At 34.6% G+C, this 18,905-nt stretch overlaps 1 protein-coding gene across 3 annotated transcripts in view; it reads right to left on the bottom strand.

Moving 5' to 3' along the window:
- SGCZ (sarcoglycan zeta) overlaps window positions 1–18,905 on the bottom strand; it is a 329,058-nt gene that overhangs the window by 38,564 nt on the left and 271,589 nt on the right. For 2 of the 3 annotated variants that reach the window (XM_061177331.1, XM_061177332.1), the window contains one exon: window positions 1,525–1,647. The exons of the other annotated variant lie outside the window; for it this stretch is intronic. In XM_061177331.1, coding sequence (XP_061033314.1) covers window positions 1,525–1,647 — 123 coding nt within the window. The remainder of the gene's footprint in view (window positions 1–1,524; window positions 1,648–18,905) is intronic. 3 annotated transcript variants of the gene reach the window in all.

Here is an 18,905-nt window from a genome sequence, read left to right as displayed (position 1 = left end):
CACCACCAGGGAAGCCCTCCTCATGATTTTTTAAATAAAAAAAATTTTTTTGGCTCCCTGACTGCCAACTCAAGACTTAGGAAGGCCAATGTTTACCCCATGTACATGTTTACTCCTGACCTTTTTAAGAAATCTTAAGAAAGAAAGAGAAATGAGGCTGATGGGCAGTCCTGGGAACCAGCCCAAACACTAACCCAATGGTGCAGGCTCCAGCTACTCATCAGAAAACTCACGAAAGAAAGAAAGGAGGCCCTCGGGGACAGTAAGGATGGTGGTGGTAGATTGTGAGCCAGACCAGAGATGCCCAGTGAGGATCCCCATTCAACAATCTTTGTTGAATTTCATTGCTATTTAATAGTGTATCTTTCTTGAAATCCACACAGACCCTGGTGTCTGGGATATTGGCAATATCAATATTATCTTTATTAATAAAAACAAAAAGCTAACCTTTACAATGTCTTCATTATGTGCCCAAAACATTCTAAAAACACACATGCACACATAGGCATGCATGCACACACACATGAAATTTGAGCACTAATGATATCATTATCATTTCAATCATTTAGATGAAGGAAAATAGACGGCATAGATTTACTCAAAATATTGAATGGTGGAGGCAGAATTTAACCCAAACCGCCCAAGAGCTGAGGTCATTTACCATGCAAACTGCTCTCACATGGCCCACAGGTTCTGTTCTACCTAGATATGATAGATATCCCATGACCTGTCCCCAAACTCAAATCTGGGAAATGTTAAGCCAAACATATTTATTTTTTTTAATATAGGCCTCTTTGTATTTGAAAAACATTTTATCAAAATAATATGTATTGTGGTTGTAAATCAAATTATTCAAAAGAGATTGTACTTAAAATGCTTAAAATAGTATTAATAAAATTCTTCCCCATTCCCAATCGTGCTTTTAACTTTGTTATTTTGTTCTTGTTTTTGCTTTTTCATTTCAGTTGGCGGTTGACACTAATGGCCCTAATATTAGAATAATGACTTTAATAATGTCTCAATAATAGGTGATTAGCACTATTTCTTGATTTATATACTTTTGAAGGCAATTATGAGCCCAAAGAACAGGAATTTAATTTACTTATAACCTTCCCCTTACTTCATTATAAAGTTGATATTTACATTTTAGTTCTTCTTTTGCATATCTTTTACTTTTAAGTAATACCTCTAAATTGTATTTATCTATCACCTTGAGTAATCTTTAATCATTGTTTGCACTCCACCTTTTCTTCCACCATCCACACTCAGTTTCCTCCACCTAACCCTGCCTGAGACGTGCAGCTTTGCTTTTATATCATTAAGGCTAATATTTATAGTGTCTTCCGCAACCATGACCAGAGCGTTCTGTTTATGACTACTGGAAAATCAAATGATGTGATATCATGATATTATGCAAGACTCAATTTCAGGCGTGGGGACCATAGATATAAAAAAGTAGTTTCTTGTTCAGTTGCATATTCTTTCAAGAAGTAAACAATGTTCCAAGACCTCCATCTACAGTACCTGTAACTTTCAGCTTTTCAGCCCCAATGGTAATCTCATCTTCATCTGCAGAAAACAGCACCCTGCCATCTTCACTTGCTCTCACTTCAAATCTTTTACACTGAGCTTCCACAGCATCAGCTCCTATGGTCAGAGGAAAGGTTTAAAAATGAATCTGGTATCCAGGAAACCATTAACATGTATTTTTTTTTTGAAAAAGAAATACATATATTATTTAATCTCTACAGTATGTTTTATACCTAAATTAATATTTTAAAATTACCATCCTTTTCAGGAGGCTGTCTAATTTGGTAGGGTATTGCTGGGCTAGGTTGGTTGGGTACACATCTGACCTCTAAATCCTGACATAGTCCTGACAAGGTCTGTGTGGGTTTAGCCAGTTAGAAAATCTTTGCATATACAAAAGGAGAGACGATGTCTGCTTTGTTCTTGGTGGCAGCCTGAAGACTTGGCATTATACCTGGCATGTGCTGGATGCTTAATAAGGACTTGTGGACTGAAGGATTCTCGTGTTTTCTCTCTGCAAGTAGACAATAGTGCCCATACTTGCTACATCACAAGGTACTTATAAAGCATTATTCAGTTGTGAACCTTTAGTTACTCTATACTTCATAGATTCTAATACTGCAATTTGTTCACACTTTATTACTACTGAATGTGAATCCATTTTAGATTCAATATTGCAAATGTATGTGTATATCTATATATACATACATAACATATATATATTTAGTGTTCTCCAATGTATCTTCTAATCAATAATTTTCTTTATTAAAATATTTTAAATAAATATAATTACATCATGTAATTGAAATCTATTTTCAATTTATTGGACAATTTTGCACATTAATCCATCCACAATCCACAAAGCCAGCTCCCATATGTGGAAAACATAATTAATTTGAGAGTGAGCAGGGCTTCAGCAAGAAGATCAAACTGGTCAGGGGGTGAGGAATTGCTATTTCCATAACAGTGGTTTCTTTCTTTTGGCATAACGCATTTGGCATATGGATCTGTATCTTCCCCTCCTGTTAAGATCTGGAACATCCCTCTGCTGCTATCTACATCAGAAACTCTTGGCAGGTACAACGTGGTCCACTCAGGGACCTGGGCATAGCACCCTTTGTGCATATTTCTTTTCATTTCTCTCTACATATGCTATGGACTGAATGTTTGTGTATGCCCTAAATTCATATGTTGAAATCCTAACTCATAATGTGATGGTGTTAGGATATGGGGTCTTTGGAAGGTAATTAGGTCATGAGAATGGAGCCCTCCTGAATGGGATTGGTGCCCTTATAAAAAGACACAAATATGTTTGCTTTCTCTCTCTGTGCAGTCTATGGAGTGAGGACACAGGGAGAAGCTGGCTGTCTGCAAGCCAGGAAGCAGCCTCTCACCAGACACTGGATTTGTTGACACCTTGATCTTGGACTTCCAGCCTCCACAACTGTGAGAAATAAAAATCTGTTGTTTAAGCCACCCAGTCTATGGTATTTTGTTACAGCAGTCCAAACGGACTAAGACAATGTACTACCATGTTTTGTTAGCTATATGACCCCCAGGAATTCAAAACAGGAGACTACATTTGCATTCCAAAATGCCCTCTAAATTTAAAATTGTGTCTAGTTTCTAGTAGGCATTTAGTAGGAGAATGTTGTAGAGGTGAATGAGTGCAAGACTTAACTTTCTTCCCGTTTCCTTAGTCCTCAACCCCACCTCAGCCCTACTCTCAACCCTAGTCCATGGGTTTTAGTACTTACACTTTAGTAACTTATACCTCCCCATCATCATAGCTCCTGAGGAGTACTTAATAAGAGGAAGACATTATTCCACACTGGTAACATGTGGGATAATTTCTCTGAAAACGAGAAATTTTTCTTATATTCTGAAACTACATATATGTTTTCAGGTCCACAAAGAAAATGTGAAAACCTCCAATGAGAACAATGCTAAATACTTAAAAACTGGTGTTAACCATGCAAGGTATCAAGTTCAAAACAGCATGAATTGTATTTTAGAGTCTGGTTTTTTAAGCAAATAACTTTCCTTATGGGATTTAATGGTAATATTGGAGAAACCATGGAAGACCTATCGGTCCTGGTCACAGTCATTGCATTTGATCTTGCAAGCACTATTTCAGCAGCCTGTGTTCAGTTCATTTTGTTTTCTTCTCATCATGGCCTAACTTTCCTGTATTGAGCTTTTAATCTTTGAACCATAATAACTCAAATGGATGAGTTTCAGTTGGTGGTTGACACTAATGGCCCTAATATTAGAATAATGACTTTAATAATGTCTCAAATGGATGATGTTCAAAAAGCCATGTTTGAGGCCACATGTGTTGATAAAAGTGATTTCTGAGTTTTGAGGCTTCTGTGTTTCAATCTATCTTCAGGGCACTGAGGCATACATTAAATATGAACTGCCTAAAAGATATTACAGATACTATACACGTAAAACTTAACATGTACACTACCTTGCTTCCTTCAAATATATTTAATTACTGGGTGAATTTATCCACAAAATATATCACTGACTTTAATGACATTGAAGTATATAGATCTCTGTGCTTATAGATACATACATACCTACACACTATATACACACACACAGCAGCAAGACTTTTCTTGGCATAATACTTAATGTTGTTATATGGGAGACAATTTATTAACATAAAAATGCTATATTATAAGTCACAGAAACTATTAGAAATATAAGTTAAGTGTCTGGATTTGGCAAAGTAAGTTGAAATCTTAATTCATTACATTTAAATAAGCAAAAGAAAATAAGCAGATTAGAAAACATTTATGCACCTGGAATAGAAGAGATGCATCTAGGCCATAAATAAATGGATAAAGACTCATCCAATTGAAAAATAGATATATAAATTAATACAGCAGACTACACTCTATTCAACATATTAGTATAATTACAGAAGGCAAAATTGCAAGCAATTAGCAATGCATTGATAATAAGTAAATATTTTAAGTCAGAAAATAATTTTGAATGTATTGTGCTTCTGTGTATTACTTTTCTGCAGATGGAAAGCACTTAATATATGTAATTGGACATACATTGCATTGTTGTGAATATTTATGTTTAAAATAAATATATTAGGCTATATGAAACTGAATTTATTATATCCTAACATGCTTGGGGTTGTCTTATTCTGTGTTTCAGGTTTCAAGTTAGCATCTCATATTCTCTAGGCTAGATCACCCTGGGAGCCAGTTGTTCAGAGGGGCAGTGATGTCCAGTTTAACCTTATCTCAATCAAAGATGCCTCCAGAGTTGCAGGAAAGCAATATGTCTGAATGTCTCTGGGTAAAGAGCTCCGATTCCTTAGCAAATAGATCATGGGAGACAAGTTATCCAGGAAGCTCTATATTTTATTAGTCATCTTAAACACCAAATTGCTAACTAAAGTATCAAGACTAAGTGCTTCTTTCAGATAAGACTAAGTGCTTCTTTCAGACTATCTCTGAGAAGTTCATGTCAGCAACTTCAAAAATCAAAGAACAATTAGGTATAGAACAAGAGGGAGATTGATCAAGATGGCAGAGTAAGAGGATGTGGAGTTCACCTCCCCCCACTAACACATCAAAAATACATCTACATGTGGAAAATTTCTCACTGAAAATGAACTGGAAACTGGCAGAAGGACTCCTGTACAACCAAGGCTGTGAGAAAGATCCACACATAATTGTGCAGGAAGGGAAGAAAAGCGATCAGGTTGGGACCTGTGCTCCCCGGGAGGGGACTCAGAGGAAAGGGAGAATACAAAGGTGAACACCCTGGGGAGTGAGAGGTGAGAGCCACAGACTGGGTGCCTGGGTCCTGGGGTCCTATATGGGAAGACCAGCTGCCTTGGCTGGTTGGAGGACCTCTGGGACAGGCAGGAGGGCTGTGGGAAGGCTGGGCTCTGATGGTGAGCAGCGTGCTCACTGGCTTGCCCTCGAGGCAGGACTGAGAGGGCAGAGGCAGGACTGCTCCGGAGCTGCCGGGTTTCCCATGACCACCTCAGCGTGGGCCCCAGACCGAGCCAAGCAAGCACTCTGGCGATGTTGAGCATATTTTCATGTGCCTGTTGGCCATCTGTACACTGTTGGTGGGAATGTAAACTGGTGCAGCCACTGTGGAAAACAGTATGGAGGTTTCTCAAAAAACTAAAAATAGGACTACCATATGACCAAGCAATTCCACTACTGGGTATATATCCCAAAACACCAAAAACACTAATTCAAAAGGATACATGCACCCCAAGGTTCATAGCAGCATTACTTACAATTGCCAAAACATTATGGAACAACCTAAGTGTCCATCAATGGACGATTGGACAAAGAAGATGTGGGATATTACTCAGCCATAAAAAATAATGAAATTCTGCCATTTGCAACAATGTGAATGGACATAGAAAATATTATGCTTAGTGAAATAAGTCAGACAGAGAAAGACAAATACTGTATGATATCACTTATACGTGGAATCTAAAAAATAAAACAAAGGAATGTACATAGCAAAACAGAAACAGACTCACAGATATAGAAAGCAAACTAGTGGTTACCAGAGGGGAGAGGGAAATGGGGCAAGATAGACATATGGGATTAAGAGATACGAACTACTATGTATAAAATAGACATGCGACAAGGATATATTATTGTACAGCACAGGGAATCACAGTCATTATCTTGTAACAACTTTTAATAAACTATAATCTGTAAAAATACTGAAACACTATGCTGTACACCTGAAACTAATATAATATTGTAAATTAGCGATACTTCAACTTAAAAAAGAACAAGAAAAGAGAACTGGCAGGAAAAAAAGAAAATATGTAAGCAAAATAACAGGTTTTTTAAAAGGATTGAAGTGTTCAATACATATCCAAATATTTTCTCTAGTCCATTTAATGTTCTGTATAGATTCTTTAAAAGCAAACAAACAAAACAACAACGTTAATTTCTTATTTCCCTCAGAGATGGCTCCACTGCCCTTTTTGGAAGGTTCACATTTCTTACAGTCATATTTAGTGTCCAAATGCATGTTTTGCAGACAAGTAGAGAGGCTCCGTTAATTATGTACTGGCTTTGCATTTTCTATGTTAAATCAAAGACATGAACTGGAAAGTTTTCTTCAATAAAAAGAAAACAAGGCAAAGATCAAAATGGATATGTCTGGTGTGTTTTCCTCAAGCATAGCAGGATGAATCCTTTCTTCCTATATAACTCTACTTTTGTATGTCTGTCAATATTTTCAAGGTCTTAAAGAAGAGCATTATTAAAAGATTAGAAATTCCCACAAGAAAAACAAAAACAAGATTCAATACAGTCAACTAAATTCAGTGTTCTGAAATTGCTGATTTAGAATTATCATGGGTCAGGAAAAAGCCAAACCAAGTTTGAAACAAAGTAAGCTGCTCTCATGAAATATAAATGTAAATAAGCCTGTAGTTTATTTTATTCTACACGATGTGTGTCATTAAAATCTTGCACGTGGCAAGTGCACTCCGAGTGTACGGGGGACAAGAGGAGAAGCAGCAGCCGAATAAAGGAAAGGTCACCAGGGCCAGGCTGGGAAGCTTGTCTCAGAAGAAGGGCTATTGAGCCTTGGGATCTGCAATCCTCATGGCATCTTGCCAGAGATCAGTCTTTGTTTCTTTCCCCCTACCCTCAGGAACTGCTTTCTGTTTTGGAATTGGAGGAGCAGCCATTCTTCCAACGGCAAATAAGGTAGTTACATTAGCTCTGAGGTTATATTCACCTTTGTAGCCCTACCTGGGACTCCCTACAGTCCTGTGTCTAGACCGATGCCTTGTGCACAGTATTCCTCAATTAAAGTGTGTTTTTAAGTTGAAATGAATTCCATGACTCTCCACCATTTGTACTTTTGAGCCTTGTTTATCACTTCCTTGCCCATCTATACTATCCCTACGATCACATACAATTGCTCACCGTCATCCTTTTCTAAAAAGTTATGAAAAACTTATGCATATAATAATTATATAAATAATGTTACCCACCACCCCACTGAATACATATCTACTATTTCCAAAATAGGTGAAACTTTCAGTGTAACCTTTCCTTAATCATATGTCCCTTCATCCTCAGGGAGCTCCAGATGTCAGCAATGTCCCCAAATGAGTCTTTATCACTCCCATTTTATAACCTTACTACTTGTGTATGTATCCATCAAACATTTTTCTTATTTTTGCATGTTTTGCACAAGATACACACACACATGCACAGACACACCATTTTATATTATTTGTACTTTTCAGTGACTAGATTTATTTTCTTAAATTGTAGCTCTGGTTTATTCACCTTCACTGCGATATTCTATCATACGGATATACCACAAATTAGTGATCCATTTTCCATTGAAAATCTTTTAAGTTGTTTCTAGGATATCAGAATCCGTAACAATTATGCTATAAATGTTTTTGTGTAAGAATCCTTCTACACTTGGGCAAACGTGTTCTAGGGCTTTTACTTGGGTGTGGGATGGCTGGACAGCAGAGTGTGTACTTTAATTTTACTAAATAATAAAAAGTTGCTTTCCAAACTGGTTGTATTGATTTACATTCCTACGGAGAAAGTATGAGTGTTCCTGTAACTCCACATCATTGCAAACACTGAACGTTAAAAGACTTTAATTTTTACCAATCTGCGTGTTAAAAGGTATGCCACTATGGTTTAAATTTACAATTCCCTGATTGCTGTTGGAGTAAACATCTTTTTTATGCCATTGCTCCACAGATTCTTTCCTGACAATATACTCCCCACAGTCAATCCATGGGGGCATGTGAGGCCAACTCTTTCTCTAGAAGTGGTTCAGTTCTCATAGGATATTATTCTCTCTGACCAAAGCAGTTAATCCATACACAAGCACGTGACTCAAACGCTCTCCTGATTTTTGCTCTAAGTTTTGAAAAAGAGGCACATTCTTCTTTGAGATCAGACACTGAGCATGATATAAACTTGAAGCTTTTAGCTGTACTTCCAACATGGAGAAAGTCTGCCTGAGAAATCAGCCAATCAGTGAAAGGGAGAAAAAAAAAAAGAAGAGAAAGAGAAGGACAGAGAGACATTCCTGAAATTATTGCTTAAATAGTCAGATCCAGTTAGAAACAAATGAATCAAGCTCTGAACTTTCCAATTTTATAAATCAATAAATTACTCACTGACCCCACTCATTTTGAAGAGTTCATAAATTTTGAATTGGGTTTCCTTTAAGCTGAATTCTTTTACTCTTTATTTTCTTCTTTAAGTTTCTATGTATTCTCCTCTCCATCATGTTCATCTTTATTAAACAGAAATTCTGGAAATGTTCCACCTTTTAAGTATCACTGAATTTCCCCACAAAAAATTCATCAGTCTTTAATTAAAAGGAGAAAAATATGCTCTGTACCTCTAAATTAAAGAGCATTAATAATATATCAAATGTTACTTCATAATGACAAAAAATTGATTCACCATGAATATTTAGCAATTTAAATTATTATAGATGTAGAAACATGATGTCAAAACAAAGTAACATTTGGCAAAACTACAAGAAAAACTAGCCAAATGCAGATTCTTGACAGGAGATTATAAAATCTTTTCTCAGTAACACAGCAAAAAAAAATAATAATGGGACAATTAAAACATTTTTATCAACATTGGCATATTGGTCGTGCATTGAATCCTTAATCTAAATACTTTAGGGACTTCCCTGGTGGTCCAGTGGTTAAGACTCTGTACTTCCAATTCAGGGGGCATGGGTTCGATCCCTGGGCAGGGAACTAAGATCCCACATGCTGCGCAGCGTGGCCAAAAAAAAAAAAAAAAAAAAAAAACCAAATATATATATACATATATAAATAAAATAAATACTTTAAAGTGCTCCTTTTCAATTGAATATTTTTTCCATTTTATTGGAATATAATTGTCTACTATATTATATAAGTATAAAGTTTTCAGCATAATAACTTATATATATTGGGGAATAATTGAATATTTTATTTGACTATTTTATCTCAACCTACTCTATTAAATACCTTAAAAAGTGTATCATTACTCTGGCTTAATGCAAATCTTAACAGATTACAGCATGAAAATTATAGAGATTTTTATCTGACCACATTGCAATCAATCTTAAATAACAAAAGTTAATTGATATATCCCCATATGTTTAGAAATTTTAAAACTCACATTAAAATAAGCAATGGGCAAAATTCTAATAATAGTTGAAATTAGAAAGTGTTCCAAACTAAACAATGATTACGATATTATTATCAACACTTGTAAAATATGCTAAATCAGTACTTACAACAAAATGTCTAGCCTCACATAGCTATATTGGAAGGGAAGAGATGCTAAAAATTAATGATCAAACATCCCTCTATGCTGAGAAGCTAGAAAACAACAGCAATAAAACAACAAAAAAATAAATCCTCAAAATGTAGATGGAAACAAATAATGAAGGGCAGATATTAATGAAATAGAGTACAAATCTATAGTATACTAGATCAATGAGGTCAAAAGTAGATTTATTACAACTAATAAAATTGACCAATTTATGGTGAAATTAATTAATAAAATATTTAAATATAACAATACATATCAGTAATAAAAAGGGACATTACTACAGATATTATAGACGTTCAAATGGTACAAATATTTTATAGCAACATTATATCAATAAATTTGAAAATCTGTTTGACTTGAAAAAATGCCTACAAAATATTACTTACCATATTGACTTAGGAATAAACAGAAAACCTGAGCACTCCCATTATAATATAGCATAACACAGTACAGAAATTACATAAATAATTTAAAATCTTTACATATATACACATACAGACATGCATACACACACACACACACAGAAATTCTAGTCTGTGCTATTCAGGAAAGAATTAATTTGAATACAAATTACAACTCTTAATGAGAACAGAATAATACGAAACACTCCCCAACTGATTTCATGAAGCTAGTATAATTCTGACACAAAAACCTTACAGAGATAGCACACTGAATAAAAATTACAGTATAATTATACTCATAAACAAAAAATCAAAAAGCCTAAGTAACACATTAGCCCACCATGTTTACTCCAGGCATGTAAGAGTGGTTTATATCTGACACTCAGTAAATGTATTTAACTATCTTTGAAGTTTTAAAGAGAAAAGACAGGATTAGCTCATAGAGGTATAAAAATTTTTTGACATAATTCAACATTGTTCATAAGAAAACCATTTACCAAACTTTGTATCCTTTCCTGATAAAGGGATCCATAAAAACATATTAAACCCCTGACACTTAATAATGAAGTATTGAAAGCTTTCCTTGTAACATAAGGAAGTAGAAAAGGATACCTACTATTAACAGTTATATTCAGCATCATTCTAGATATCATAACCAGTGGAATACAACTAGAAAATGGTTTGATAATTTATAAGAATTGTAAAGGTAGAAACAAAACTAGATTATTCACTGATGACATAATTCCTTATGTAGAAAATCCAAAGAATCCACAAAGATATTCTTAGAATTAGGAAATCAATGTATCAAAGTCTCTGAATGCAAGGTCAATATATAAATATCAATTTTATTTTAGAAAATAAAAGGTAAATGATATTATGTATAATAGAATTAGAGATAAAACTGTCATCATTTTCATATAATAAGAATTTATTTAAAGAATAACAAAGAATTTACAGAAAAATAATTAAATGATTAAGAATTTAACAGGGCTTCCCTGGTGGCGCAGTGGTTGAGAATCTGCCTGCCAATGCAGGGGACATGGGTTCGAGCCCTGGTCTGGGAAGATCCCACATGCCGTGGAGCAACTGGGCCCGTGAGCCACAATTACTGAGCCTGCGCGTCTGGAGCCTGTGCTCCGCAACAAGAGAGGCCACGATAGTGAGAGGCCCGCGCACTGCGATGAAGAGTGGCCCCCGCTTGCCACAACTAGAGAAAGCCCTCGCACAGAAACGAAGACCCAACACAGCCATAAATAAATAAATTAATTAAAAAAAAAAAAAAAAAAAAAAAAAAAGAATTTAACATACTGCTTAGATAGTCAAGAATGAGTCTTGATTCCAGGTTTTGGATCCAAGTTTAGTTTTGTAGAGTCCAAAGTCTACAGGTTGTCTGCGTTGTTGTATCAGTAGATGATAAGTCCTTCTCGCAATAACACTTCTATATTATACGCCCTTGTCCTGGACACAAATTACACACTAAGAAGCATTCATTTATGTTGAAGTGGTATTTAAACCATGTTTTTTTCAGTCTTATATGATCCAAAGTATTAATTATCAATAATTTTAAAGTATTTATTAAATATTCACTATATTTCACAAACTAGGTTAACGCTGAGTATATGAAAATAAAGAAGAAAAGGGTTTTGTACCCAAGGAGATTATAGTATATTGGAATTGCTAAACAATTATACAAGGCTGATAAATCAAAATCTATATTGATTGTTTGATTAGGTTTATGAGTGTTACTTCCTCATTAGAGGCACCACAATCAATGTACCTCACAGGTACAGCTTTAAATAGCAGCTTTAAATAGCATAGCTTTTTAAACTAAAAACACATATTTTAAAAAGAAAATGTTTTTGAAGAGAAGTGCCATAGACTACAATTTCCCCTGTGTATGCGTAATCTCTTGTGATTTTGGATCAGTTTACTTGATGATACTACCAGAGCAACATGTGCTTAATAAAAGTATATTTCTAACTTGAAACTACAGGAAAATTCATTAGAGCACAATGAGATTTAGTACTCTCTAAAATAGAGTATCCCACCCTAAAGGTTGTATGGCAACAACAGCTTTATCAGTGTACATGCACGAACTAATACTAAGAGGAAGTACTTTTCTTTTTAATTAGGCTTTATAACATTTAAGTTTCATTTCAATCTATAATATCTAATCAATAGTTTAGTTACACATCCGGACTACAAACATTTGTCACTTCAAATGATCAATCACATCAGGCTTTCATTCTCACTACTCCACTCTAATTGGTCTTATCAAGATCTGGAATAAACATTTTTCAAAATTTAATAGCCATAGACCTTATCTTACAGGATCTCTCAGTAGCATCTGACTCATTCAACACCTTTTTCCTTAAAAGCTTTTTTCATTAGACTTGAGAAACCACACTCTTGGCATTTTTACTAGCTCACTAGTCATACTTTTCCAGCCTATATCCTTGCTTTCTTCTTTTCTTCCTATTCTCTAAACATTTACATGTCTCAGAGGTCAGAATAATGACTTTTTTTTTATAACATTTTTATTGGAGTATAATTGCTTTACAATGGTGTGTTAGTTTCTGCTTTATAACAAAGTGAATCAGTTATACATATACATATATCCCCATATCTCTTCCCTCTTAAACTGTATTCTGTGTGAAAAGTCTCCAGAGCAAAAGAAAAAAACCAAAAAGAACGGAAGAAAATCCTATTTACTCCTCTCACTTCTCCATGCATCTGGGGGTTCTCATTCAGGATCATGGCTTTAAGTAACATGTATGTGTTGAGTCCAAGATTTCTAACATGTGCACTAATATTTACCTGGAAATCCAAGTTTATATAAACACCTTTTATAGATGTCTAAGAGGCATTGAAATATAGTTTGTCTCAATAAGAACTGATTTTCACACACTTGCCAAATTATTTTTTCCTCAGTAATCTCCTTCTCAGTGAATAGGGCCACAATTTACCCCAATCGTTTAGCTCTCTACCTTCAATGTTTATCTCAGGTCCCACTTCCACTTTTTCTCCTCTGTGCCATTTTTTTTTTCTTCCAAGCCCCTAACTGATACAGAAACCCAAAGAAAGAGGTAAGTACATTGAAATATTTATTTTCATAACGGAATGACAAAAGCAAATGTAGTGAATAAAGATTGAGTCTTTTAAATTAAATTAAAATTTCTGTTAATTCAGAAACAGCATGTCTCTAACCCATTGCTTTCTTCCAGTTTAATAAAACGGCTGTCTAATGAATTGTTCAAATAAGGTAACGGGGTTTTCAGATAAATAAAATAAACAATATCTCTCTAAGATCTACTTTTCCCCTACATTCATCTTTCTAATAACATTCTTACTTTACTTAGTCTCTGGAAAGATTTCTTGGCATCCTGAATATTTCAAAATATTCAAGAACAATGATAAATAACTAAACTGCCCCTCCGCCCAAGCTAAATTTTTGAACATACTAGTAATATTTGGGGTGAGGATATGATGAAGTCATTTATTTAATTAAATATTTGGGGAAACTTCCGATGCTTTTAGGCATTAACTGTGTTTCAGTAGAGATCACTTGAATTTGTTAAAAATAATTTGCAAAATGGACTTTTAGTTTTCTTATTTACTGATATCGCTTACTCAGTGTGTATTCTCTTTTCATGCTTCATCTCCCCCTTTCAGAATAGGTATTTAAAAGAGTGTGTGTTTTTAGAGTCATCTAAAGTAACTTCCTACGCTGTTATCATCCAAATGAAGCTTTTAATCCTTTTCAACATATTGTCCTTCAGTTTAATATATTTTTTTAAACTCCAAGGGAATTTTCCAATTCAAAGCACTCTTTGTTATCAGATTATCCAGCTAAATACGAAAAAAAAGTTTTATAGCCACATGTGCAGCACATTTTAAATACTAGTCCAAATTTCCCTCACCAGCATACCTCCACCTGTCTTTCCCTGAAAATAGCTTTTTGGTGTTCAGAGAATGTAAGTAATCTGATGATGAAATGAAATGGAATATTACTAGGATATCTGAAAAACTTGTAGGGCAAATTCTTTTATCATCACTTATTTATTGCAGGCATATCTAAGAGTTGAAATTATATTTCCAAAATATTCATTCTGGATATTACTGTATATCAGAATATTCATTAGGCTGTTTCTCTTTCTGATACATGTCTGGTATGTGGTCCATGGTTAGAATGGAGATACAGGGTCTTGGGAATGCAGGCCTTTTCTATTTTTTTCTCTGCCACTCTCAAACTATGCTTCTATCTTGGAGACCAATATAGGTGCTACTGGTCATTTTAATGAGTCTCATTCTAGACAGCAGGAAGACAGAATAAAGGGCAGGTCCATTTTTTAAAAAGACACCATCTAAAATTGTACACACCACCTTATTTATATCTCATTGGCTAGAACTCAGGCACATCTAGCTGTAAGGGAGACATATAGTCTTGAGCTGAGTAGTCATATGCCCAGCTTAGACCTGAGATTGTATTACTAAAAGAGAAGGAAAGAATAGTTATGAGGAGGGAGCAACTAACAGTATCTATAACATCATACAAGAGCTTTTATTTCAGAAATTAATCTTGATAATTGCTCAGACTTTGGAAAACCCTAAAGTCAACGTTTGTATGCATCTTTATTACTATTCTTTTGCTACTAATGCCTGGATTCTGTATCCTGTAGGATTTCTCATCCTAATTTTAGTCGTACTAGTTTATCTAAAATAATACTGATCCCTTTGCCTATAAATGAGAGTAAGGCTAACAGAAGCAGAAACCAGTTAGATTTCAGTCATATGTACTTTGTAAACACAGTATTTTGTTAACACAAAATATTTATGACTTACTGAAAAAATGCCATACAATTCATGACTTTAAAAAACAAATCACATATATAAGAAGGTACTTGCTATATTTCTTCTGAAAATTCTAACTGGGTGGTGCTTTATAGTCAAAACAGAAAACAGATAATTTTATTGTTTTTCTTTAGCAAATTACTATGTTGTCTTTTAGTACATTTTTGCATTTAAAGGAATATAAATAATAAGAAGGAAAAGAACACTGCTGTATCTATTGCTGATAGTGGTCTCCTTGATAATTAGCACCAAATATCCTCATCCAATCTGAATTTCTTTCTCAATAACACATAATTTGCATACTGTTAAACACTCTTCACTTTTTATAATTAAATCTCTAATATTTCTTCCCATAACATGTATATTTTGGAAAAGTAATATCACATTCAGATGTTAAAATGTTTTGCTACCTCCAAGCACTCTTTAATAAAAATTACCAGCAAATTACCATGAATGAATTGCATATGATGTTTGAGCTTTTATTCCAGAATTCTATCTAAGCTTATCCTTAATACTTTATTTCTTTTACCTGGTTCTATATTTCTTTTCTTTCGAGGCTTCATCTTCACTAATTAGATCAGAATGAAATTGATGTCAGTAGTTTCTCAATATTACCTTAATGCCATTCAAGCACTATATATAGCTATTTAAGATATAAACTACTATAAAGGAGAACAGAAGATAGCCTTCATGGAGTACACATTTGAATTTAGAATACAATTTTCATTTTCAAAATTAAATCATCATGGCAAGCAACCTGAAAAAGTTTAATAGAACATGAAAGAATTAAGATGTATGCTATAAGAGACTATACTCTCACCTATTAAAAATTATATATATGTATATGATGGGTATGTATATCTGCATATACTGAAAGAAATGATAATATTTTTAACTTGCCACAGTTATGTATATGCTGAGATAGCTTTTTAAATATATTAATTGTAGTTACACTGGCAGAATTAGTACTTTTTTCAAAGATCTCTTCATGGAAAACTATATCCTATAGGCTGTCAAACTCTTTTCTCCTACATTATTGTCATAAATCAAGTTTTCTTTTTTGACAAGGTAATGCATTTATAGGATACAACAGTTAAAAGCATAATGTACACCAGAAAAGTCTCACTTCTACCTCTGCCCTAGAAATCCTTTTCTGCTATTTCCCCTAAGTGGAAAATTTCTGTGGTTCCTTTTGAATTTTTCTTTTAATTTTTAGCAAATAGAAGCACAGACAATTATATCTCTCTTTCTTAAACAAAATACACATTTTTACAATGTTTGTCCATTGCTTTTCCTATAACAATTGTAGTCCAATTTTAAATATTCTTTCAACTCATGACAATCTAAATGAATGAGGGGATATAATAATGCAGACACCCAAATCTGTCTAGCTTTGTCTGGTTCAACATGTGTTTATTTTATATTTGCATGAAATTATTCTGATAAGTTGCGACTCCTTATAGTTTAATAAGGAAACTCCTATCTTCAATAACGTGGGTTTTTTAAAAAATAAATTTGTTTATTTTATTTATTTATTTTTGGCTGTGTTGGGTCTTCGTTGCTGCGCACGGGCTTTCTCTAGTTGCGGCGAGTGGGGGCTACCCTTTGTTGCGGTGCGCATGCTTCTCATTGCGATGGCTTCTCTTGCTGCGGAGCACGGTCTCTAGGCACGCGGGCTCCAGTAGCTGTGGCACGTGGGCTCAGTAGTTGTGGCTCGCGGGCTCTGGAGCACAGGTTCTGTAGTTGTGGTGGACGGGCTTAGTTGCTCCGTGGAATGTGCGATCTTCCCGGACCAGGGTTCGAACCCGTGTCCCCTGCGTTGGCAGGTGGATTCTTAACCACTGCGCCACCAGGGAAGTCCAATAACATGTTTTATTAATCATTTTGGTGAATACATTGGTGCCATGTTAATTAAATTTTCACGTAACACAGAAAATGGAGGAATAACTACATACACAATCAGAATTCCAAAGGATTTTGACAAGTCATGATGGGATCAGATAATAGTTTTTAAAATAAACTTTGAGATAAATAAATTATATTTTTCGTAGGTATCAAGAGACATCCTTTTAAAAGCGACACAAAAACAGAATATGAGGGAGGAGAATTATCAACATTTGTGGGATAAAAGTGCTTTATCTGTTAGACAACTATGCTCAATGTGTTTAAGGAGTAAACATCATCTTAGACTGTATAAATGGAAATGTAATGCTGATGAACAAGAAAATGATCAAGCTGAACTCTGGGTTGATCAAATCATATCTGTCTGGATTACTGCATTTTATTATAGGCTTTCTGTGATGGCTGATTGTTGGTGTGAATTAAAAATGTGACCAGAGTAAGAGCACCCCTGCTAGGGAAGAGATATAAAATTAATCAATTAGTCAATATAATAAAACTACTATCAGAAGTCTAGTGTAATCTTAGTTTGAATGAATAATAGTGTCATATAAAGAGAGGATAAGTGTGCCACACATTTTGGTTATACATTGCTGGTGTATTCAGCTACCTTTTGAACTCTAAGGTTTCAGAAGGATGTTAACATAGCTGGGCATGATAAGAAAATAATCAAAACTATATACATATATGTATGTGTGTGTGTGTGTATATATATATATATATTTTTTTTTTTTTTTTTTTTTTTGCTGCTTCTGACCAAGATGGAATATCTGGGATTAGATTTACCTTCTAGTCTGAAATGACAACAAAAAGGACAAAATATATAAAACTATGATTTTCAAGACACTGGACCTCAGGAAATGATGGACAGTGATACCTAAGAGACAGAAACAAATGAGATGAGTCACATAATTACTGCAAGTTACTGCTTAAGGGAATTCCCGGGCTGTGGTGCCTAGAAGGGGAACCCAGGTGGAACCCAGCAGACTTCCTGAATTGTGGAGATGGAACAGAAACTATGACAGGTAGTTTTTAGGACAGAGTACCAAAGAGAACAGAGATGCGGAGAGAAAGGAACTCCAGAGATCTGCAGAGGATTGCCCTTAAATAATCAGCAGATTACATATTAGTGCAAGTATGTGAGACAACTACCCCAGGTCAGGGAAAGAAATAGAGGGAATAGTGTCTGGCATTCACAGAGTGCTCGGAATAGCACCTGCCAGATTTGAAAATAACAAAATCAAAAACAAGCAAAATAAAACAAACATCATAATTCATGGGGCATGGTTAGAGGACTCAGGAAAATCTTGAGTCATAATAGGAAATAATTAGCCCTAGACCTAGCAAAGCCAGAGGTCTGTCAAAGAAACATCAAATGCAAAACCCTGAAGGGAAAAATCTGTTTTCAATTAACTTAACTACATCCAGGACAAAGTTTGAGACTATTTATCAAAAAATACCCAGCACCAAAAGAAAAAAAATGTACCATGCCTCACATCAAACCCTGAAAGATTACTAGGCATGAAAAGAAGCAAAAAAACATGGCCCATAATGAGGATAATTGTTAATAAAATGTGGCTCAGAATTGAAAAAGATGTTTAAATTAGGAGAAAGGGACAATAAAGCAGTTATTATAATTGTATGCCCCAAAGTTAGAGACACAGATTAAAAAAAGACCCAAATAAAACTTCTGGTGATGAAAACTACAATGAAATGAAAAATACACTAAATGGGATTAGCAGTAGATTAGATGTTGCAAAAGAAAAGTGAGCCTGATCCATAATAAAACATAAAGAGAAAATGGATTTTTTAAAAAATGAAAATAACATCAGTGCTATTTAAAATAACTTCCTGTGAGTTTATATACTTGTAATTGGATACC

This window comes from Eubalaena glacialis, chromosome 20 (assembly GCF_028564815.1).
Source record: "Eubalaena glacialis isolate mEubGla1 chromosome 20, mEubGla1.1.hap2.+ XY, whole genome shotgun sequence".
Lineage (NCBI taxonomy): Eukaryota > Metazoa > Chordata > Mammalia > Artiodactyla > Balaenidae > Eubalaena > Eubalaena glacialis.
The sequence above is the reverse complement of the archived record's forward strand: the minus strand, read 5'-3'. Positions and strand labels throughout refer to the sequence as shown.